This window comes from Hermetia illucens, chromosome 1 (genome assembly GCF_905115235.1).
Source record: "Hermetia illucens chromosome 1, iHerIll2.2.curated.20191125, whole genome shotgun sequence".
NCBI lineage: Eukaryota > Metazoa > Arthropoda > Insecta > Diptera > Stratiomyidae > Hermetia > Hermetia illucens.
The window spans coordinates 26267606-26292586 of NC_051849.1; the positions used below are offsets into that span (position 1 = coordinate 26267606).

General features: G+C 43.9%; 1 protein-coding gene across 1 annotated transcript in view; it reads right to left on the reverse strand.

Annotated features, from left to right (window-relative positions):
* The window catches only part of LOC119646503 (semaphorin-2A-like), a 182530-nt gene that overhangs the window by 61782 nt on the left and 95767 nt on the right, over positions 1–24981 (reverse strand). Inside the window, exon 3 of the mRNA XM_038046959.1 lies at positions 13031–13118. Within this exon, the coding sequence (XP_037902887.1) occupies positions 13031–13118 (88 nt within the window). The remainder of the gene's footprint in view (positions 1–13030; positions 13119–24981) is intronic.

Here is a 24981-nt window from a genome sequence, read left to right on the forward strand (position 1 = left end):
TGGAACCAACCCGGAGAGATAAAGGTAATAGCTTTTGTTATTTTTTTGTAAATTCTTAAGTCAACAGCAAGTAGCACTTAGAAAGTGACCGCTATTGTTCCGCCAAACTGCAATCTTTCATCATCTAATCTTTGCTTTGTTTTATTGGGACACCCTTTCCTAAGAGAATAGCTATCCAAGAACTTCACTAGTGTACGGGACGAATACGGGCTTGTTGATAAGAAGGTGGGAGTGCCAGAAAGTAAAACACACATTGAGCAAGGATGTAGAATCCATTTTGGGTTATGTTATTCAATGAAATCGACTATCCCATTACCGCTGACGAGTTAGTCCCCGTGAATTGCATGTGACATGGAACAATTGAACAAGACGCAAGCTTCTCGGAAAATCGAGAGGTGAAGGGAAGTACATTTCCGCTTCGATGAACCAAATTAGCGCTATGAAGGTTCGTTTGGGTTGCACAAACTCCTAAGGCAATATGGAGCAAAATCCAACCGGCTACTACATCCAGAGCTAGCCCATAGGAGAAGGAGATCTCCAAAGAATTGTTTAAATAACTTTCATAACTTGGTTCTAACTATAAGTTTGGTCAATCGCTAAAGAGGTGCTTGAGGTTTTACCGTTCATCTCCACAGCTTCGGCAATTCAAATTGTAATGTATATTGGGCCCCTACACCTTTCAACGCGTCTGGCCCAAAAGCCTTTGCGATCGGATCTTGTTATAGGATGGCCGAATCCTCCTTGACTTGGCATAATTGGTGAAACTTTGCCATCAGAAATTAGCGATTGATAAGTTAAAAGAGTAGATTCTACCCTTCACAGTCATTACCGAGGGACTATCAATAGCGGAACCCCATCTTCCCTTCCATGTCTCTATACCACCTCATCAACCTGGTTGCATGTTGCAACTGAGTTTTGGCCGCTTGCTTGTCAATCAGAATGACTATGTTATGCTTGGCGATTGAATCATGCCCCAACCATGATCCTGGGCGACTATATGACTAGACTACACTGTGAGCATCTGGGAAAACTTCTGCGTTGAATTCACAAACTATCTTTGCTCCGCTGGTGAAAAATATTGCTCTTTTTCCACTCCGCCCTAGCTAGAAAACCTACAGGAAAATTCCTCTTCAAACTTAGTTTACATGTAGAATAATTCGTTGCTAATTCCCAGAGTTCCCGAGGATGTTACTATGGCCATGGGGTTCCACTAGCCAAACAGCGCTGCGTTTTACAGCGCATTTAATGTGGACGTCCATGGGGAGGGGGTGTAGGAGTACAAGGAGAGCATTTCTCAAGCAGGACTGCAATGCCACAGTAGCGCTAGGCACCAGACAATGGACGAACTTTCGCTATGTATGTATATCCTAAGAACCGTCCTCGACTAATGACCCCATTTCCTTTCCAAAATCGTCCGGTTGCCGTACAAGGCTATACAGGCCTTTCTAGCCCATACACCCGGTTTTAGTTTTCTAGCAAACTTAGGACCCAGGATCACACCCAGATACTTTACAATGCACCAGCACATTTTACCTAACGCGCCACTCTAAACCACAAGCAGAGCAATTTTCCATCTCGCTTTCGCCGGTGTAAATAGGGTGAAGCAGTTGGTAGTCAACGGGTAGTATAGATCCCAGGGCAAACGTGCGTGGATTGGTACCCACGATGGAGCATAAAACCTGGGAAACGCCAGCTCAACCAACAAAGCTCTACTACCAAACCCTATCTCTACCTCCACGTGGTGATCGCTGGTAGCTCTTTCTTAATGAAAAGCTGCAGACGGGGAAGGACGAAAGCGAGTCTCCCCGCCTAAAAACGGGAAAGATTGTGCCAACTGATACCCCAGATTGGGGATTGGGTAAGGCTAACAACCCTACATGGAAAACCAACGTTACGATGCCACAGAAGGAGCCACGCTCAGGGTGGATTGTACAACGACGAACCCGGCAACGACAATGGAATAACGATTTATGCATTTATTCATGGAACCCACGCTCCCTGTACAGAGATGGAGCAGCGAAGCAGCTAGCCGATAGCCTGTGTGTATAGAGCTGATCTAACAGCGTTACAGGAGATGCGCTGGACAGGGACCGGTTTCCTGGAGAAGGGCCACTACACCATATATTACAGCGACCATCCAGTAAACCATGTGCTTGGAGTAGGCTTCTTAGTCAGCCAAAAAATGAAACTTGCTATTATCGGCTTTGAAAATATAAGCAAACGGCTATGCATTCTGTGCTTCCGACGGAAATTTAGAAATGTAAGCCTCATTAACGTTCACGCCCCTACAGAGGAGACTGAAGTGTCGGAGAAGCATACCGAGCCCAAATAACTGCTCCGCCCAGAATCCCCTCCGACAATCAGGTGAGAACGAATACTGAAGCCATTTCCATAACATTTATAAGGCTGAAGATGAAGGATCAACAAATAAGTTTCACAATCACCTGAAGAACGTTATCATAAATACGGTCCCAAACATACCTGGCTCCAGCCGCAAAAAGAGTCGAAACGGCTGGTTCGACGATAAATATTGGATTGGGGAAAAAGTAATGTCATATTTGTGATGGAATTTTAACGCTTTATTTAACATAGAATTATCCGATTTAAGTCAAATATGCGCCGTTTTGTTCGCAAACTTGTTGCCATTTAGAAGGCAACTCCATGATCCCCCTCTTATAAATGCCCCCCCCCCCCCCTATTTGCAAAAAACTCCGATAGCCAGTTTTGGAAGCCTCTCTTGAGGCTAACTTAGTAGCACCAAGAGCGTTTTGCATGGACCGGAAGAGATGGTAGTCACTTGGTGCCAGGTCCATACTATACGGTGGATGCGATAGGATATCCCATCCGAGCTCCTGTAGCTTCTGGCGGGTCATCAAAGATGTGTGAGGCCGAGCGTTGTCCTGGTGTAACACAACACCATTCCTATTGACCAATCCTGACCGCTTCTAGTCAATCGCCTGCTTCAAACGGTCGAGTTGCCCACAGTAGAGGACCGAATTGAGGGTCTGGCCATAGTTGATCAGCTCATAGTGGATGACTCCCTTCCAATCCCACCAAACACACAGCAAAACCTTCCTGGCCGTCAATCCGGGCTTGGCGATGGTTTGGGCCGACTCGCCGTGCTTCGACCACGATCTTTTTCGCTTGAGATTTTCATACGTCACCCACTTTTCATCACCCGTCACCACCGGCTTCAAAAATGGGTCGAATTCGTTCCGTTTCAGCAGTGCATCGCAGGCGTTGATTCGGTCCAAGAAATTTTTTGCATCAGCTCGTGTGGTACCCAAACATCCAGCTTTTTTTGGAATCCAATCTTCTGCAAATGGTTCCAAATGGTTTCATGGTCCTTACCCAGTTCCTGGCCAATCGAGCGAATGCTCACATGCCGGTCTACTTGGATGATTTCGACGATTTTATCGGTTTCTACGACGATTTGCCTACCAGTACGGGGTGTATCTTCGACATCCACTACACCAGAACGAAATCGATCAAACCAACGCTGTGCTGTGCGAATCGTTACAGTATCGGACCCATAAACTTGACAAATTTGGTTAAATATGGAGGCGACCAAGTGGTTCATCAACTTATGCTTAAGGTGTGGGACAGAGGATCATTATCTGGTGACTGGCAAAGAGGCATTATCTGTCTCATACATAAAAAGGGAGTTATCACGCAATGCAGTAGTTATAGAGGTATCACGTTGCTGAGTACCATCTATAAGATATTCTCCGCTATCTTGTTAGGCCGGATAGTCCCATATGACGAGAACATCATTGGCCCATACCAAAGAGGCTTCACTCCAGGCAAATCAGCAACAGATCAGATTTTCTCTCTGCGGCCTTTCCGGCAAGCGATGGAAAACTGATGGAATATGGATATCAGCTGCACCATCTTTTTATCGAGTTTGAAGCGACCAGTGATATGGTATCCCGACGAAATTGACCCTGGCCAATGTGCGAGGCTAGATAAAAGCAGCAGTATCACTCTCTAGACCATTCAACATCAACAACGACAAGGGGATGCCCTGTCATGCGTGCCCTTTAACCTGGCCCTCGAGAAAGTGATCCGTGTTGCTGAAGTAAATGCGAGGGGTATGATTCTCTTTAAATCCACCCAACTACTGACCTATGCTGACGACATTAGCATCAAGGGAAGAACGACCCGAGACCTACAAACTGCCTTCATCCAGATCGAACAGTCGGCGCGAGATCTTGGGCTGCTCATCACTGAAGGTAAGACAAGGTATATGGTGGCAGCACCAAAAACCAACCAACCAACAACATCGAACCGGTTAAACTGGTACAATAAAGATAGGGGACTACAACTTTGAGACCGTTGAAAATTTCTCCTATCTAGGGTCGAAAATCACAAGCGATAACAGCTACGATGACGAAATCCGCGTTGGTTGTTGGCAGCCAACAAACCCTATTTCAGCTTACAAAAACTGTTCCACTCGAAACGTCTCACCATAGGGTCAAAGCTCTTACTGTACAAGACAATGATCTTGCCAGTCTTCATGTATTTCTCGCAGAGAGATAAGGCAGATGAGATGGAAAGATGGCGTAGGCCAGGACACCAGACAGTTTTTAGAGATATCGATTTGTTTTGTGGAGTTCCTTATTAAAGCAGGCCTAGACCGGATATTGGTTGTAGCGCCGTTGGTGATGATAATGAGTTAGTACTACAGCATGAGAACCTGGAAACATGCTTTTTGAACTCGTCCTAATCCATGCAGTTTCCATTGCGGTCCGACGTGCTGAAGAGCTCAATTCTTCTCTACTCGTCGTAACTACTGGCGGATTTCAATGGCCTCAATATGCAAAGGCAAGGTAGGGAACCTATAGGACGCGCTTCATCGACGCCTGCTGTGTCGCACACCGGAAGCCAAAAAGACATCAGATGCGGATTCGGCTCATCGTGGACCCTAGTCTCACACCAACAAGCAAACTTCAATTAATTTGTTATAATTATCTAACCTGTTCCTAGCTCTTTCAACGAATTCTCATTTCGTAAATAAAGCCTCTATGTTAACCTAGGACAAAAACGTTTATAGAATAAACAATTGAAAGCAATTTTCCTGCAGGAGCAGCTTTAGTACCCAAAGAAAATGGAGCGAATTGACAGGTTGAAATGAACTAATCCAGATTAGTCTTCATGGAGATAGTCTTTTGAGTTATGGGGCATACTCATGGACTTTAATTGCCCATAGATTTCAGATCTCTAACCACCTATCCAGGAAACACATCCAAACATAAAAGGATAAGAGTTTCCTCCTCAGACCCTTGCGGACTTAACCAACAAGCTATGGAAATTACATGTAACTTTTATCTTGGGCGGTCTCCTAACCATTTGACGTGAATAAGTTGAATAAAGTCAGCTTTAATTTTCGACAAAATTAAGTAAAAGCTCTTTCAGTATAATAAGCAAAATAATTGGGTGAAAATTCTTTTCGTTTCTATTTACTTTCATGTCTATCCGGACTTTGAATTTACAAATTTCCTACAAGGCCTCTTACTTTGTTTTGAATTTTCTCGCTTTATTCTAAATTCTCTCCGTTATTTGGCGAAGCTAATTGAAGCATACTTTTGATTAGCCAAGCACTTTATCACGTCCAATCAAATCAACTATTTGTCTTTAAGTTAGCATGAAAGCCCCCTTTGTACAACATCCATCACAACTAGCATTTTCCACGGACTTGAAAGAAATTCCCAGCGCCCAAGCAGAGACAAGCCCTCCCACGAATTGATTAATGGATATTCCGGATAACTTTTCCGACAGTTCGTGGTTTGTGATGTAGACAAAATTTCAACAAAGCTCTTCCACTCGTCCTTCAGCATCTTTTGGCTTCATTACAGGAACTTGGCCTGGCATCATTCCGTCGATTAATCGGCTCAAGAATTAACTCTGGCATATTGAAATGATCGGGGACCCGGAGCTAAGAAATCAGGATACCGGGCAAGGTTCAACCAGGGACCTGCTGGCTGGCTGCTTGGCGGTCATGTTGATAACCATAATGCCAACGGTAAAGACCTTATTCTAATGACCCACTATTAATCTGCGTAATTGCCATAATTAATACGAAGTGAATTTATTATTATTCTAAAGTAGACGATAGAGTTCCATTTGTCAAAATTTGACATGAACGCCATTTAATTTTTTTCTTGGTCCGTGAATTTTATTTATTTATATTTTCGCCAGCCTGCCAGCTCGCTGGGCTTATTGAATTAGACGGTGTGTATTAAGTGCCGTCCTGTTGGTTATTGGATATGCTTACAGCAACAATGGTGGCGCTTTAAAAAGAAAAATGGAGCGTTTTGAAGGGCTGTACAGAGTTTCAGATATGATTAATTGCCTTCCCTTCTCATACGGGAATGGATCCCTCGTAGAAGTTTTTCATTGTTGTGATTTCATGGCAGTGATCAGGTGTTTGATGGTTGGTAATTATGCGCCTCAAGTTCCTGCCAGATGCTCGGAGCAAGGATGTGTGTTCTCCAAGTTTCAAAGTCAACTCTACTAAATCAATTAATCATATTTTTAATTCATCAATCTCCTATGTCTATATTTTACAGTAAGATAGCTATCCGACCGATGAAATTAGATTCGGATACATTATCATTAACAGAAATGACAAATACTCCATTCAGAGAAGATACTTCGGGAGGTACACATCTCATAATTTTAAAAAAACTTATCTTTTGCCAACTTTTATCCAATGTCCTTTGTGTCAAAATAGTAAAAGGCATTTTAGGTAAATGCGCTGTTAAATGTAAGGTTAATTGCTTTTGACAGCATATAAGTCGGACGAGACAGGAGGGAAAGAGGGTGAATGCCCCGGGCCCCAAGTTTTTTTAGAGCCTAATTTCCCGCACGGTTTTCACCTCTGTTACAAATTTCCCCCCTATAGCCCTGGTTTAATGACGTTTATCTTGTCAAATCATTATGATCCATTTTTCGAACTCCATGTAGGATCCTATATAACATTTGTAAACCTCCCAGAACCTTATCTCGTCTCTGCGGTTACAAAGTTTGCAAACATCTTTCAGAATAACTTCTTTTGAGTTCGTCAGAACAGACCATTCTATGAGTGGTAACACCTAGATGATCCCTATTAGAAAAGCTTCGATCAGATAAACCTGGAACCATAGTGAAGCCTTCTTCTTCCTGAAAAATGACTCAATACTTGAAGAAATTAGTACAATCTTCGGGGGTTTATGAATTGCTAGAAGTCTGAGCAACTCTGCCTCTGGCTCGGGATGATACTCCTTGCGACTTTGCAGTAAGAAAGCAGCGATTCAGTCGACTGAGTCCAACTTCAATACTACCTTAAATAATGGGATGTGGTAACTCCACCCGATTTCCACAAGGAGAGGACAATATTCTATTTGTTCTGAAGAGGATAGGTAGGAGGAGTGTTCGAGGTATGCCCTCGTTATCACTTCCATTGATCAGAAAAATCAAAGCGCACTAAGTGTCTGAATAAACAGCTTATTTTGGAATATCTTTCTATCTGAGAGTTCTTTGTCCTGATTGATTACAAGGTACAGATCTCTCCTCTTCAAATTGCCTTAATTTAAAACTGTTGTGTCAAATTTCGGAATTTCATAACTAACGAGATTTGCCATAATCCATTGCCATTTTTTCGTAAATCAAAAACAAGAGACATAGGCGCTTTGGACCTAGCCCTATAGTTATGCCAGCGCCCCTAGAATTTCAAAATGAACCTAATTTTATTAAAGTTTATATCCGCAGACTTTCCAAGAAAACTCCATCTCTGCAGGAAATCTCCCGCTTCCTCGACAGTCCTAGCAACTTCGCGTCCACATCGTTGAGCAAAAGTGTTAGAAGCCAAAGTTTCGACAAACCAACCTAGGACGACATTTTGAATGTTTTAACTACACGTTAAAGTTTTGGCAATAGTTTTTGTTGTCTGGAAAAACAGGATATTGCCGTCCATTTTAAATAAACGGTTTTGATATACGGCTTAAACCAGTAACTGATTATCTGCTCCCACGACGATTACCTACCTTGCCGTGGTGCGCGAGTTCAGTAAGGAACATCATCCAGGAAATAAGTGGTGACACCTGAAGCCAAGCGGCAATCAAAACCCCATGCCAAGGTGTGACTATCGGGTCGAGAGCTGAATGGCCACAAAGGTTAAGATGTGGCCGTAAACGGTGAACTCTGGGTACCAGGCGACCTCCAGTTTAAACTAGCCTTGTCTCGGCAAAAAGGGGCCCTGTCAAGATCCACTCACTTTCCACGATAAAACTGAGGCCATGGCAGCCCATTATGAGAGTCTAGACTCCGATTCTCCACTTACTCAGGTGCAAGCCAATCTAATTGGGACTCAATCCTTAATGGAACAGGCCCTTTCTGTCAGCAATTCTGGCCCCAAGCTCTAATCGGTGCCACCTGCTGAGGCTAAATTCTTGTCCATGGGTAAGCACCTGTCCACAGTCAGCAAACGGTCTTCGAGCAACCCGCCTTCGGGCAAACCGCCTTCAGACAAACCACCTTCGGGCAAATCACAACCCACGGGCTGTACCAAGCTTGAGGGGAAAGGACCTCACCTGTGGCTAAGGTTAAACCGAACCAGCAGCGATCCTCGGATGATCCTAACTTTTCAGCACAAAAGGCAGCAAAGAGGACTCGTCCGGCAATGACTAGGCCCTCATTTGCAGCCAAGGCTATCGAAGCCGATGGATGGGTTCTATATGACGGACACAAATCCATCCAATTCAATACTGGGCAGTGGGAACAGAGGAAACTCCTCCTAGCTATAAGAACTGCATCCTTTCAAGGCATTAAGCTTTGCTTTCAGCCGGTAGGTGTATACCGTAAAATGTTACGGCTAACCTTTACCGACGAAGGCACGAACGAGTGGCTCAGTCAGTACTGCTCCTCGGCATCGTCATCAGAAGCCCAAATTGCTAATATTTATGTACCTCATACAAGAGCAGTGGGTAGTCAGGGGCCTAACTTCTAACATGCTGACCTGTTGTATGCCAATGGAGGTGATCGACGCCGCTCCTGCGTGGTAGTCTCAAAAGACTTCCAGGCTAATTTGGTTAATGACCCAAGTAATGGTGACACAACATCGGCTAAGCTAACCATAAAAAGTCAACAGGGAGATAAAGAGATACTATGGTGCTCTGCATATTTCCCTTATGACGCAGAAGAAGTTCCCACTGGGACATTCATCAGAGCTATCCAATACGCCAAAAGCGAAGGCATGTGGGTAGCAGCAGGATGTTCCAACATCGATACAAGAGGATGGATATTACAGGAGTATCTAGTAGGAAACGATTTGTAGGTCCTTAATTTGGATAATGAATCCACTTTCTTCAACGTGGTCAGGAGAGAGGTCATCGACATCACGGTGGCATCCTCTGACATCGCGGCTCTGGTCGAAGAGTAGAGAGTATCAAATGATATCACACTCTTGGATCACAGACGCAGTGATTTCGTAATGAGCATGTATCCAAGTCCACCCACTCCATTTTGGAATCCGTGGGAAACAGATTGGGCGACATATAAAATACGTATAAACGATACCTGGGAAGCGCAACAAATCCATTGCCGAAATTGAGAAAACAACCCAGACGATCACAACTAGCATGAGAGAAGTTTGCGAAGAAAGCCGTCCAAAAATTACTCTAGAAGACACATGTCGGAAACACTTCTCAGAAAGCCACGAGGGCTCTGATGACTTGTAGCTTAGGCCCATAGCAGCAAAAAATGGGGTTGCAGCCCGAAAATACTACTTTGGATATGGAGCAGTAATCTGGGCAGAAAAAACCTGACCCAGCGCATAAGCCAAGGAATTACACAAACTCCAATGACTGGCTTGCGTGTGTATCAGTGGGGCAATCAGGACATGCCCAACGGCATCCCAGGGGGTCCTTCTGGAATAAACACCTCTCCATCTGCACATACATGCAGGCAAGGAGGGAAATATTCAGGATGGCCGGGAGTATCAGTGAGGCGGGAGGTGCCTAAACTGAAGGAATTCTGACATTCTTTCTAGGCGGTATCCCGAATTACAACGAGGTTTCACTTTGATAGAAAGTTTGAAACACGTTGAAGTAACAAGGCAAACTGGGACGGCGTGGCTGCGACATACGGCTCAAACCAGCAACTGATTACTTGGTACACTAACGGATCCCTCACAACAGAAGGAGCAAATGCCGGTGTCATTGGTCCAAGGAAAATATACTTGCCCCCTTTGGGAACTACAGGGGGTAGAACATAGCTATTCTTACCGATAGCCAAGCAGCGATCAAGGCACTTATTTCTAACCAGGTGAACTCTAAAGTGGTTTTGGAATGCCTTGAGAGACTGAATACACTCGGCTCGTCCAACAAGGTCTGAATATTCTGGGTTCCAGGACATGCTGGGTTGGGAGGCAACGAGGCAGCGGACGAACTAGGCAAGAAGGGAGCAGGGACGCCTTTACATGGGCCAGAACCCTTCTGTAGAATCGGAAACGGTTTCATGGCTATGACACTAAGAAATGAGGAGGAACGGTTGAAGGAACTAGACTGGGCGGGCGTTTATAACGGACTGATGTTGGGCGGCCTTGGGCAGGAAACGACGATTGAAGTTTAGCATGGCCTAGAACCTCCGCATATCCTTCACGGTTTTCGGACGCGGGAAGCTTGAGGTCACTTTCACCTTGCCTGGGTCGAGCTGTATTCCTTCAGGGGAAATAAAGTGCCCGAGTAATCTCACCACTGTCTGAAGAAATTTGCATTTCTCGACGTTTAGGGTTAAACCGGCCTCAAGGTGACATTGAAAACTGCAATCGAGGTGGGCTAAGTGCTCAGACTCTGAGGAAGAAGCGACCAAAACATCATCCCAATATACGCAACAGAAGTCGAGGTTTCGCAGGACCGAGTGAATGAACCTTTGAAAGGTTTGCGCCGCATTGCACAACCCGAAAGTCATCCGTGTGAACTCAAAGAGTCCACTGTCTTCTGGAGCTACAGGGATTTGGTGATAGGCCTTGGTTAAATCCAAGGTCGAAAAGATGCGGCAGTTTTCGAGATGATGCGCAAGGTCGTGGATGAGCGAAATAGCATATCGGTCAGAAACAGTCTGTGCGTTTAGCCTTCTATAATCCCCACAGGGGCGCCATTCGCCATTTGACTTAAGGACCATAAGGAAAGGGGGGGACCAACAGCTATCCGAAAGGTCTGCAGATACCCTATTGCATAAGTTGTTCAAACTCGTTCCGTGCAATAGTCAGCTCCTGGGGTGGTAGAGGACGCACCTTCGAGAAGATAGAGGAACCAGTAGTGTTAATGCGGTGCTGCACATTGTGCTTCACTGGTTTAGAGACACCACATTCGGTAGTAATCTGGCTGAATTTTTGGAGGAGTGCCCGAATACGAGAGTCAGTAATGTCCTCAAAAAGTACGGAAAGATTATTTTTTACGAATTAAGGTTGGTTGTGGAGTATATAAGGGACCTGTTCTGCGAGTCCACCAGCAACCCATAATCACATAAGAAGTTTACGCCTAAAATGGAGAAGCTGACATCCGCCAAGATGAATCGCCACGGGAACGTCCTACGCAAGCCAAGACTCACGTCCACTTGCCTGTACTTGTAGGTGTTAATGCGCGAGGAATTTGCTGCCGCAAGTTTCAAAGATTGGGGGCATAGCCGATGGTGCCGGGGTACGGGAAGAACCGAAATCTCCGCACCAGTATCTACAAGATAACTGGGTTTGCTGAGAGGGTCATAAATTGTTAGGCGACGTGGCGCTACGTTCTGGGTGGCCGATGCCAGTATCCCCTGCGGACCTAGTTTTTTGAGGTAGGCGCAAATTTACACGGGATCGTACATCTGGTGGCTTTTTCGCCAAATTTTCAATGGTATAAACAACTGCTTCGTTCCGTAGGTTGTCCTGACGACCTGCTACCCGATCGCCCTTTTCGAGCAGAAGACCACGAGCGAGGTCGTGACCTGTCGTCCAAACGCTGAGCGTCCAGCGTCGCCCTCACCTCAGCCATACTGGCCCCAAGCGTGGCCAGAGCCTCCAAAGAAACGGAGACGCACGCAAGGACCGCCTCTCCGGAAATCGTGGTAGCTTCCTTACGAAGTCGCGCACCGTGTTCTCGAGGGAGGAGAGCATTTCTTCCAGCTCGAGATCGGAGGACATAAAAAGGCTGTCTCCTTTTCCAGGCTGAAGCCCGTGTGCGCCCCAAATCAACGTCGCGTTCGCTTCGCAGAATGATGGCGAACTCAGTTCCGGGTTGAGTCGCTGAAATCCCTAGGTTTCATCTGGTGGCGGAGTGATGTGCCGCAGTAGGGCTAACAACATTCGAAATTTATTTCGTAACTGGTATTTTTGTCATTGATACGTCAATGAACATCTCAAATACGCCTTAACGCTCTTTATGTTTCTGACTGCTGGCTGACATTTAAAGACAATGAATAGCGCCTCGCGATAACAGAGACAAAAATGTGGCCAGATATGCTATGATCAGATCCGAGGTCACTATGATTGTGGAAAAAAGGATGGAGAAGCGTCTTCGATCATACAGTCATGTAATTTGCGATGGGGGAGCTCATTAGTGTGTACTGCGCATCAGAGTCCACGGGAAACAACTAAAAGGGCAGCCGAAACGACTACGGCTTGAAACACTAGATGGAAATTTGAGAACCTTTCAATTCTACATGGGCAAAACCTATGACCGAGGAAAATAGCGAATTTGATCTAGACGAGCCGGGCCAACTAGTGAACTAGGAAAATGTTAAAGAGGGGAAGAAGAGGGTGGAAAATCAAGCCGACCTATATTGGTCGTCTTCGTATAACATTTTACTGTATTTAAGGTAAACCCTATCCTTTTAATAATAGTCCCTTTCGACTGTCTTCAATCAAATTCCTTTGTTGATAATGAGCCTTCGATTTTTTCCAAAATTCTTCCGCATGAATATAAATGACGGGGGCTTCCTAACGAAAATTCATTAATTATGGCCAAGCAACTAATATGTCTGACACGTACAAAACACAATCCATACTTACATTGCTCCCACAAAGATGGCATTATTATCTTCATCGAATAGAAACGTTTTGTAGAAAAGCTTCCCGCAACTAAAATCCCGAACGTGATCTGAAAGAAGAAAGAGCCAAGTGAAAAGGTAATTCATCAAAAACAATAAATCAATAGTGGGTGGTCGCAAAAGTTATTACCCTAATAGAACAACGTACAGGTGGATGAAAGGGCTGAGATGGTTTCCGTTACCTGTCCGTCCACCCCCCTTGCTCGGTGGTCTTTGGACAATGACTCCAGCCGAAAAAAATATGGTTTGAATAAAGCTTTTATTATCTTCTCAGCCATTTTCCACGTTCTTTAAAAACCAACTTTCCTACCCCCGCTCCTTGTTCCACCCCAACTAGTGGTTACCACTGCAGCCTTTCCGGATCGATAGATTAACTCAACAACAATGTCACGGATGAAACGAGCAGAAGTTTAGTATCAAGGTTGGCTAGTTTCGGTGGATGCCTTGCTTGTGATTCTGGGGGATGCAATGGTACATATGAGGATGAGACCCGAAAACCGGGTCGGGTTGTGGGAACTGGCTAAGTTTATAAGAACTGTTTCTGATTTGCTGATTTCGCGCTACGTATGGAAAGCGTAGCGATGACTGCAAGGTCATAAAAGTTTCATTGGATCGGCTGTGAAGTCCTCATCGAACTTTAATTTGGTTTATTGCATTAAATAATGAATGTTTGATGTCTGATGTCTGATCAAGGTGGTAGATTTCCCTTTATCCTTTGACGGTATTGGCTTCATTCCCAGTTGCTTGTCTATCAGAATGTGACCATTAGTGGTTAAAAATCGACCGATCAGGAGCAATAAACACTACTTTCCTTTTTAATACATTCCAAAAGGACATAATGTAATTACGTGGTGTCCGCATAGTGTTTGTTCACTGGTCCGAGGCTCAATCAGTTAATAATTGTGCTTTATAACCTGATTTGGAGTTAATTATGATGTGCGATCAGTGGAATAGGGAGTAGATTTGATTAGATTTCTTTCGCCTATGATTAATGCTATCAAAATGAAGGCACATTACGGCTGGGAAATTACCAATTTCGTTAATGAAACGAGGGAAAGACGCTATGTAAGCATGCAAGATGCTTATCCTTAGCTCATTATGGGCCTAAATTTATTTGTTTGAATTTACTCCAGGCGGATTTGCTGCTTTGTTGCTTTTTAATTTTGGAAGTAGACTTTTGTTGTTTAGTAGAGACAGTTCTACTGCGGAATGTGGGTAGGCAAAATATAGGGGGGGGGGGGGGGGGGGGGTCAGTTGCTCAAGGCTATGTGTGTAGACACTTCGTAATTGTTGAACTTAGTCAAATCAAATATGAAATGATGAACAGTGTAATGAGCTTAAAGGAAATTCTGAGTTGTCGAAAACGACCTAAAGGGAAAAGCTATCCCAGAAACTTAAAAAAAATTGGGGAATTTGACCGTGAAGGTCCTTCTGCAAATACTGAAGCTCTATGCTCTGTGCTAGAACGTGTCACCCGAGCACATTGATGGAGCTCCACTATTTGTAGGTGAACCTTCACGGCCAATTTTGCAATTTTTTTAGGTTTGAAGGAGACCTTTTTCTTCTAGGTCGTCCTCGGCTACTCAGGATGGTCGTTTGATCATCCGATCTGGTTTTATAGGTGAAGGACTATATCCGCAATTGTGAACGTGCAATACATCAAAAGCCCCTAACCAAACGCTCCAGCCTCTAATGGGAAAAGCGTTCATTTCTGATCGGCGGTGTTTGTATGGTGGGGGAGATGCTACAGCTTCTGAGCACTCAGGCCGTTTTGGCCCATTATACTGGCCATCTCCGTCTAACGGAATATTCCGGATTCGTTAACATATCGCAGGATTTCCGTTAGTGGATGTGATGCTACCCGTCCCAATTGAAGAAAATCGGCACCAAAGATCTGATGCCTGATGCGTCCATATGCGGGGCATTCACATAGGAAATGCTCCGTGGATTCGTTTCCTCATTACAGGAGGGACACGTATCATCTTGAGTAATTCCTATTCTGAACATATGCCCAGCTAGTGAATTATGGCCTGTCAGAATGCCCACAGTACACCTGCAAGTCTTCCTGCTTTTCGACAGGATAAACTTTGCGGTACGCATGTTAAGTTCTGGCAGGAAATGTTTGGTGTGTCGAGCAGCATTTAGGTTCTGATACCTATCATTGTGGGAAGTTTGTTCCCAGTTTTTGAAAACAGACTTAGCCAATTCTACTGATGCTCCAATTACTGGTTCCGGTCCCGACATAGGGGAGATTGACCCCTCTTTCGCTAAAGCATCCGAGATTTCATTTCCCTCCACGCCACAGTGACCAGGTACTCAGAGTAGTTCCACCGCATTGAATCAAGAGATAGATTTCAAACGGTTTCTGCATTCCTGAACGATTTTCGAGATGATCAAAGGACTATTCATTTCCTTCAATGTAGCTTGGCTGTCACTGCAGATTGCGATGCGGCTGCCTTTCAACCACTCGTCAATCACCCAGTTTGCCGCCCTTAGGATCGTATAAACTTCGGCTTGAGAAACCGTTGCATATTGCCCCAAAGAAAAAACCCACTTCTTGTTTTTGTTCGAGAGGTAGACTCCGGCTACAGAACCCTCTTCTGTTTTTGAGCCATCGGTGTTGAAGACTTCCGCATATCCGGCCACGCATTCCTCTGGGTCTTCCCAGTTCTCTTTACGTTTCAGGGTAACTTCATATCTTCTACCAAACAGATATATGGGGACACAAGAATCGGAAGGCATTGTAAAAACTGGATTCAGTCCTCCCAGTAACTTTTCCAATGCTCTGTGCCCCCACATCCGTTGTTTTGTTTCCCATAGATCTAATCTGGTCTCATTGCAGTGCTTCCAGTGCTATCCAGGGGCTGCAAATTGAGTAGTGCATTCAGAGCTGTGCCGGATGTCTTGCTCATGGCACCAGGGATACCCAGACACACAGTTCTTTGCAGTGCGGCTAGTTTACGATGAAAGCCTTTTCCAGTTTTCTCCTTTTTGTGAATAAATCCATTGTGGTTTTATTTGGATTAACTGAAAAACCATGTCTGAGGCACCAACTGTCTATCAAATCAACGGCACGTTGCATATTCCTACACACCGTTGCAAGATCTCGGTCAACAGCAAGTACAGCCACGTCATCAGCATAAGCTTCAGCGTGTATTGACAAATTATGCAGTTCGCATAGTAGTCAGTCAATCAGAATACTCCACAGAAGTGGCGAAAGCACACCTCCTTGGGGGCAGTCCTTCGTTGCTTCTGCAGTCAGGTAGCGATCGACACCCACCTCAGCGCACAGCAATCTCTGCGTTAGCATAGCATGGATCCACTTAATTAAAGCATCATCAACACCATGCGCTCTGGCGGCATCACAAAGTTTTTGAAAAGGGACACAGTCAAAAGCCCCTTCAATGTCCACGAACACCCCCATCGCGTACTCACCATTCAAAGTTGCATCCTCTATCTTTGCGGCCAAAGAATGAAGAGCAGACTCATAGGACTTTCCACGTTGGTAAGCATGTTGGTTTTCACTAAGTGAGTGTGACCTAAGTGCATTTCCACAAATGTGACGCTCCACCAGCCTCTTCAAACCTTTCAGCAAGATTGAAGTCTAGCTGATCTGTCTGAAGTTCTTTGGATTAAAATAGCCATCTTTCCCAGGTTTCGGAATGAAGACTACCTTAACCTGTTGCCAAGAGGAAGGCACGTAGCCCACAGCAAGACATCTTCGAAAAATATTTCTTAGAGGTCGCTCTAAATGCTTCAAACCCTCCTTTAGCATTGCCGGATAGATGCTATCTATGCCAGGTGCTTTGAAATGTTCAAAGGACAGTATGGTAGCTCTCACTTTTCATGGGTAACAACCGCTTTCGCAGTGTTCCAGTTCCCCTTTGCAGGGTTGCAAGAACCGTCAACTCTCCTCCTGCCACTTCCGATCGGGTGCTTCAAATATCGACCTGATTGACCCATAACCGAGACCTCGCGTCGGAAATATAGAAGCAACAAGTCGTTCTCGATTCTCTCTTGAAGTTTCCATTTGTGGAGCCGATTAAACGGTTTACCGCGAACGTGGTGACTGAATATTTGGAGAAGAGAATCTTTCTTGTATTTGGAATCCCTGAATGGATCACGGCTAATAATAAGGTACAGTTCAAATCCGTGACTGTCAACGATCTTTTGAGCCGGTATGGCTTTCAACATATTTTCACGGCTTTATACTCCCCACAGGCAAAAGCCGCGCTTCTATCGGTCCTGAAATTCATGAGTTCAAGATCGCAAGTTCTAACGCCTCTCCTGTGTACTTCTTGCTTAGAGGATGCGCCTCTGAACCTCTGCTCTCAGAATAACAAGATTATCTTAAGAAAAGACTTCCAGGGTGGCATCATGCAAGGCGTTCAGTCGAAAAAAGGCTTAGGTACTCCCATGGGTGCCCATCGTTTGCCCAAAAGCGGCGTGATAGGGGGAAGTCCCTATCGAGATGTGTTTCGCTGAACGAAATGAACAGTTGATGAATGACAGCTTGTTATCCCAATCTCTTTGATCAGGACCGATTTCTTTTAGGTTCACTACAACAGATGAGACGAGATTTCAAGCACATTCTGAATTTTAATGGTTTTATAATTCATTTCTTTAGTGTGTAGAATCTTCTGGCCATATTGCCAATTTGATTTGTCATTTAATCAGAACGTTTCGGCCCAAATTAGAGCCTCCTTCATGCGAGACATTAGTACAGAAGTAGAAAATATTTTTTATCCCCTAGAAATTTATCTTAAGCCAAGGTTCCGACTTACCCCTAACACCTTTAAAGGGGTCTACTGAAGATTTCGATCAAGCTATTGAAGTAAGGCTGAATATCTTAACTAAGTTGGTGACCGATAGCCAGTGTAGCGCAAAAATATAAGAAAAACATTTTCACGTCACTTTCGTCGTTTGTCTAGTCTACAATGAAAAGTTATCCTGTTATCCAAAAAGTTTTGGCATTAGTCTGATTTCTAAGCATTCACAAATCCCAAAAATATACGCCTTTCCGAAGCCCATACATCAAGGATGTCCCTAAGATCTCTCGTAAGCCCCGTACAAATCTGGTCGTTGTTATTTCGTTAATACCCAATATACTCAATGCAAGCAAATTTACTCTACGAGGTATGATCGAAAAGTTCCAGGAAATTGTGCGCCTTCACATTCACGTCGATAGCTGGTTCGAACCTCATTTTTTAGCGGGAACCTTCCTGAGTAGTCTTCATTTTGTTTTGTTGCTCTAGTCCCTCTCAGAATCAATTGTTCGGCTGTTTTAGTGAAGTCTGTTTCTCGTGGTCTGCGGTTTTTGTAATGGACGTGAAGGAGGAGCAACGTGTTTTCGTGAAACTTTGCGTTAAAATGGGCAAACCGTTCACGGACATTTTTCAAATGGTGCAGCAAGCCTTTGATGATGAAGTGATGAGTCGTTCACGGTGTTACGAGTGGGCTAAATGGTTCAAGGAAGGCAAAACATCAACGGAAGATAACCCTCGTTCAGGAGGGCCTTCAACCTGAATTCAAGACTTTCATGTGGCCAAAATGAATGCCCTTGTTCGTTTTTCTCGTCCTTTGGCGATTCGAGAGACGGCAGAGGAGTGCAACATCTCATTTGCGTCATATCAGGGGGTTTTGACACAACAATTGGAGATGAGAAGGATTGCAGCCAAACTCATTCTACAACTGATGACAGAGAATCAAAAAGCGCATCACCTGGAGGTTTGTGAGGAGCCTTGGAAATGGCCAATGCAAATGGAAACTTCTTGAAAATCATCATAACATGCGACGAGTCTTGGGTTTATGGCTACGACGTAGAAACCAAGGTGCAGTCGTCCTAGTGAAAGTCAAAAAATTCACCAAGACCGAAAAAAAGCTCGCTAGGCGAGATCAACCATTAAAGTGACGCTCACTGTTTTCTTCGATTCGAAGGGTGTCATTCATCACGAATTCCTCCCTCAAGGTGAAACACTCAATCGAGTACTTTACGCCAAAAGGTTCATCGGAAGAGGTCAGAATTATAGGCAACAGGCGAGTAGTGTTTTCACCACGGCAACTCCCTTTGTCCGCGCCGTGCTGGTCATTTGCTTTTTTTTTCCAAAAACTCAATGGCAAGCCTTCCCCAGACCCCCATTCTCCTGACTGGGCTCCCTGTGACTTCCACCTGTTCTCAAAGTTCAAGTAGCCAATGAAAGGACAGCAGTTTCAGACGATAGAGGAGATCAAGGAAACAAATGCTGGAACAGCAAAACAGCATAGATGAAACCAAGTTTTTCAGATGCATGGAGAAGTGGAAACACTGGTGGTAGAAGTTTACTCGCTCACAAGGGGAGTATTGTGGAGAAGATAAATTATAACAATTGATAATATTTGTAATAAAAAGTTATTGACAAAGCCCTCCATCAACCGTTTTCGCTAAATCGTTTAAATGACAGTGAATCAACCCGGGCTTGTCAAGAACTGCAGAACTACTTACACAATACACGCAACGGGGTTACTCAACGGCGTTACTCAAGGAGGAACGCCTTTAGAAACATCGCCCGCTTTGCATCGCTTTTCTGGATTTGGAGGAAGCGTTTGGTCGTGTGCCACATAAGCTCGTCTGGCATGCTCTACGACATTTAAATATTTCAAATCAATGCTTCACATTGGGAAAACGGCGATGTAGTCTCGCAGGAGCCAGAGCCCATATTCTCCCAATGTCGGAAATTTGCGTATGAAAGGAGAAATCTAAAGGAAATTCTAGATGAGGTTTGATGGTATCCAAATCCTCGACCTGCGACCTGTTTTTCCTAACTCGTTTAATATGCTTCTCTAGTATGAGTCAGTAACAGGCAACTCAGACAATCTTTTTATCGTAGAATTGACAGTAGTTGACCAACCCTTGATATTCAAGCATCAAATTAAGCTTCTGCGAAAGAGTGCTGCTTCATCCAGGCCGCGTCATTTTATTTTATCAAAGGCCTGATATGAATTCAATCACAAGGCGTTCAAATCATCATCGTCAGCGTATTAAGCCACCATTGTTTCGACCAGTCTTTTGGTCACTTACCATTGACTTCGATGTTCAGAATAAACTCGGCAAGTTAATTCTCGCTAGCGCGAATTACGTGACCATACCATCGAAAACGCGACTTTCGCATTGTCGATGTAACCTCATACCGATCACGGATACCCTCACGTCATGTCATTAGTCCGAGACAACAACTTCGTCTCCGTTACTGTAGGACACCATTCATTGTCTTTTATAGTCGATCAACACTCAGAACCATTGGGGGCAACAGGATGGACGACATTGCGGTAAATTTTAGATTTGAGACGTTCATCAATTTGGGTAGACGTTAATTGTTGATGATTTTGTTTTGGATTGGAGGACCGTTGAGTCTACGTCTGTTTGATGATTGACCTGTGAATAATGCGTATTAATACTTGTCTCACTATCAGGTTCCTTCGATCGACATCTAGGTTCAACGTCTTCGATTTATTTTGTAAATCATGGACAGCGAGCAAACTTGAAAGGAGTCAGCTAGGTTTGTCTTACAACCCTTGAAAAAGGGATTTTTGGGGTGGAGGGGGAAATCAATATAGTCAATGATTGCCGTCACCTTCGAGCACCGTGAAGGTAGTCGAGAATTCACTCCTCTATGAGGGTTGACATTGATGACAATTAAAATAAGGTAGGTTGCCTCTTTGATATTTTGAAAAATCTTGTAATCCCACTCAATTTTAAAGGTCTCAGTTACTATTGCTTTGGTTACTTTATTGGCCTCAAATAAGCTGGGCTCGCAGAAGAGTAGTAGCAGCTTAGAGCTTAGAGTCTTGTAGGTCACAAAGTTCAGTTCACAAATATTGAACTAGTTAGAGGCCTTTACCAAGGACATAATTAGTGAATATTAAGGGCAAATAGATGGTTGGCCAGACATTTTTTGTGAAACAAATCTTAGAGAAATAGTTAGATTACAACGTGGGCTTTTTTCAATAATTCAAACACGTTTCCTCAGCATTGACCATGCATCATGCTCGTAAAGAGAATAACCATGAGGCCAGAGTGATTACACTTTACTGAAGTCTGGTGCTCTGAGATGGCGAGGAGGTAAACGGGGCAGCAACCCCGTCGACTGAATCAAAACCCAGTAGCCAAGCACCGGGTAATGCTGCATTCATATCAACTTGCTGATCGTGATCCAGCAGGAGGATGTTCCAAGGCCTGGTTAGGGCGATAAGACACGAGTTTGCACGGGAACTCATTTGAAGTGGTCTCGACCACGAACCCTCACCAGAGGTTATCTGGTACAATGTAAACTGAGGTAGCACTCTGAGTTCAGAGGCATGTGCTCTCAACCCGGTTGTTGGCGGTTGGCCTTCTAGTGGGAGTTTAATGGAGGTTGTGATTACGTTTACATTGGGGGTCTCAAACATGGAGTTGCGTTTACAACTCGAGCGGAATACTCCATAGTTTGGTAGAGATTTAGGTATGTCATTGATTCACCAGTATAGATTGGTACCGTTATCGCTTGGCACATCGGAATTTTGATTGTGAACACGTGAAAGTTCATTGAAGTCCAATCAGCAGATGTTTTCAAAAGTGGCTACAGACAAATTGAAAGTAATGCATTCTTAATATTTGTAGCATGTGACGCATTACAAGTGCCTTCTTGCGAAAGGATTGAATGTCAGAATCAATCATGGACTATTCAACTGACATCCAGGATGGATTTTTCGGAATGCTTCCAAGTTTGAACCCCAAGATCGAAATATGCTTTTTGCGGAAAACTGGTTTTGTCACTTTCATCCTTTTATGGTTATATTCAAGTTGCAAAACTATTAGCAGTTGTTAGCAGCATTAACGAACTTTCTATTTTTTCCTTTTGTCCCTTTGAATATTAGCCGCAAAAACTTCAGCCTTCTCAAGGAAGACTGACTAACAAAGTAGACATAAAAAAAGAACTCAAGCTGGCTACTTATAACCTTCTTCTGGTAGCCGTATGAATGGCAAAAGTTTGGGTAATACGTCATTCCTACGGGAGACTACTTCTTAGTTTATTCAGCGTTTCTCGCGTACCATATTTATACTAAATCTGCTGTAGCTATGGGTTGGTCACGATGCTCATGGAGTAACTGACAGGTCTGCCAGATCGTGTATGACTGCTTTCACGGTTGAGCAGAGCACAGTCCATCCAGTCGCGTAATAAACTGAAAACTCCATGCACGTACCGGACAGCCGGACACCACCATTAATTGAACCCTAGTCACGAAAAGCGACGGACATCAAATTCATATGGTGAACAGGGCCCTCACTACCTGCGACCGTGAGCCTGGCTTGGGTAACCACCTAATAAAATTCAGGTCTAAGCCGGCCGAAGCTAAACTAAATTTTGTTGGGGAATCGAAGGCATCCTAAGTCTGCCAATCAGTTAGTAGCGGACCAGACTATTTGGTAGGCAACGAGGAGACAAGGCAAGTGAATGATACACTAGGACTACTCCGATGCCCAAACAAAATACAGAGTTTGAGATTTGAAATAGCATATTCCTGCTAGTAAAGAACAATATTCTTCGAATTGGTTTCTTTAATTTAATTGTTATTTTACGTAGTGAACAATGATTTTATTTTAAGAAGTCAAACAGCCAAACGTTTACCCGAATCGTATTGCCGTTGTCATAGGGAGAGTATATTCAATAGTGAATGACGCACCACAATATGTTTCTAACCTACCCGATATACTCAACTTTATCTATCAAAGTGGGATAGTTTGTTTCAAAATAGTTCCATATCCCCAACATTTTCAAAGGACTATGTTAATATTACAGCTCGTTTGATGTCAACTAATTTAGGTTCAAACTTCCAGCTTATACGAAATTCCCAACATTGAATAGTCCTTCAGGCCAAATTAATCATTTGCCTTTCGTACCTCAAGATTCGGTCACGGTAGTCATCAACCATCCTCTCTGACATGGTTTTAAGCCATAAATGAGAATTTCCCAGAAGCCAAGTTCGCCTGCTTTTTATTACATCTGTTGACCTTTTGAACTCCAAGTATATACGCAAGTTCTGCAAATATCAATTATTTCGGTTGGTGGCAGACGTAAGAAACAAGACAAACTTCTCCTTTTTACATTGCCTGACAACCATTTTCCCAATAATCCTTCGCAAATAGGTCAACTACGGAAAAACATTGGCAAAGTTTGGGCAAACACTCTTGCTCCTTGTAAGCAACTTGATCTCTGATTACCTCTTATTCAATCGTATTCCATCCGCCCCTTTCTCTTGGAGGTATATTAACCCAATGATATCCGAATAAATGAAAATGTACAGCGGATATAAATATCCTTCGGTACACATATAGAATACATAGAAAATGTGTAGATTAATTCTCAATTTACCAATATATATAATAGCCCAGAAAACTTTGCGGGAGTCATTAAGGACTTTCTCGTCTCTGCTACTGTCAATATACAAGCAAAGCTTGAACAGAGGCGTCAGAAGCATCAACAACGCACTCTGCTCTTTCTGTTCAGATTTTCTTGGAAAAACATTTCTTAAATCAATGAAATTCCACTTATCCTGTCATCGCGCTAAGGCATCCAGTCAACTCCACGTGCAAAGGACCTGACAGCTGTCAAAATATTTACTCAATCCCGGAATATGTAAATATACATACACTCTTCTCGGGCAACAGCTTTGTCGTCCTTGTTGTCCTTGTCGTCGTCTCGAACGTGTCGAACCGTAAGTAGAAGATTTGAACGACAGGACACGTGGGAGTGGGGAAGGTGTCAATGTGAGAAGGATGACTTTTTTCGTTGAAATTCATGTAACTGCTGCTGGTAGTCCGGGTTCAAACGGATATATTGTGGGTTTTTGGGATTGTGAAAAGACTGCGGTAGCTTGTAGGATGGAACCTTTTTCTGTATTTTTATATTGTGATTCATATGAATGAATATCACGTGAATATATAAATGTCCTTCCACCTTACTTAGAATGAGAAGGGAACCTAATTTTACGCCGAGGTTTAAAATGAAATTGCTAATTGTTGAAAAGGAAATGAAGGAGCTCCTGTAGGTCATCCATAGGCACTAATTTCCCAGGTTTCTACTTCATACCAGCCACTTCCAACTAGGTCTTTTTATATGATAAAGAAAGAGGATATTTTTGGAGTATACCTATCAACCAGATAAAGCTTTGATAGAGAAACAAAAAATGCCGTAAATATTGGAAAAACTAAGGAATTTTCTGCGTCCAGAAAACATAACCCGTTGAAACAGGCGAATATCCAGAATGAATAATGCGCTAAAATATAATTAAATCAAAGGTCCACATCTTTTAAACTACTTCCAGCAATGTTGGCTGCACATAGCCGAAACCACTACCCCAATCTTTTCCATATGGTAGTTTAAGGAGCAGTGTCCCCTCAAAAGCCCTACTAGGGTTTTCATGTTCCACTTCTTAAGAGACAACAAAAATTCCGCTCTAGTGGCCCTAGGCTCTTTCACAAGGATTTTCGCTTGCCGGCAAGAGTCCAAATTTCTCCAGTCGGTTGCGCGAATCCTTGCAATTTCACCCTTCAGAGTACACTTGACAGTAGATGGTCAGATTCCAAGAGCTGGTTCTGGCCCCACCATTGTGGATCCAGACCCTCGGCGAGCCAGTCTGTCAGCCTCTTCATTACCGGCGATGTTAGAGTGCCCCGGCACCCACATCAGGAATGTTTCCTTCAATCGGCCAAGTTTCAGCAGCACCTGATGACAACTCCACACCAACTGGCTTGATATGTTGTTGCAATTTAGTGCCGATAATGCCGCCCGACTGTCGGAACAGATTCGAATGGTGCGACCCCTCCATTTTTGTCGCAAACATTCTTCTGCTGCCAGTGAAATGGCATATATCTCCGCCTGGAATATGGTCGTCATT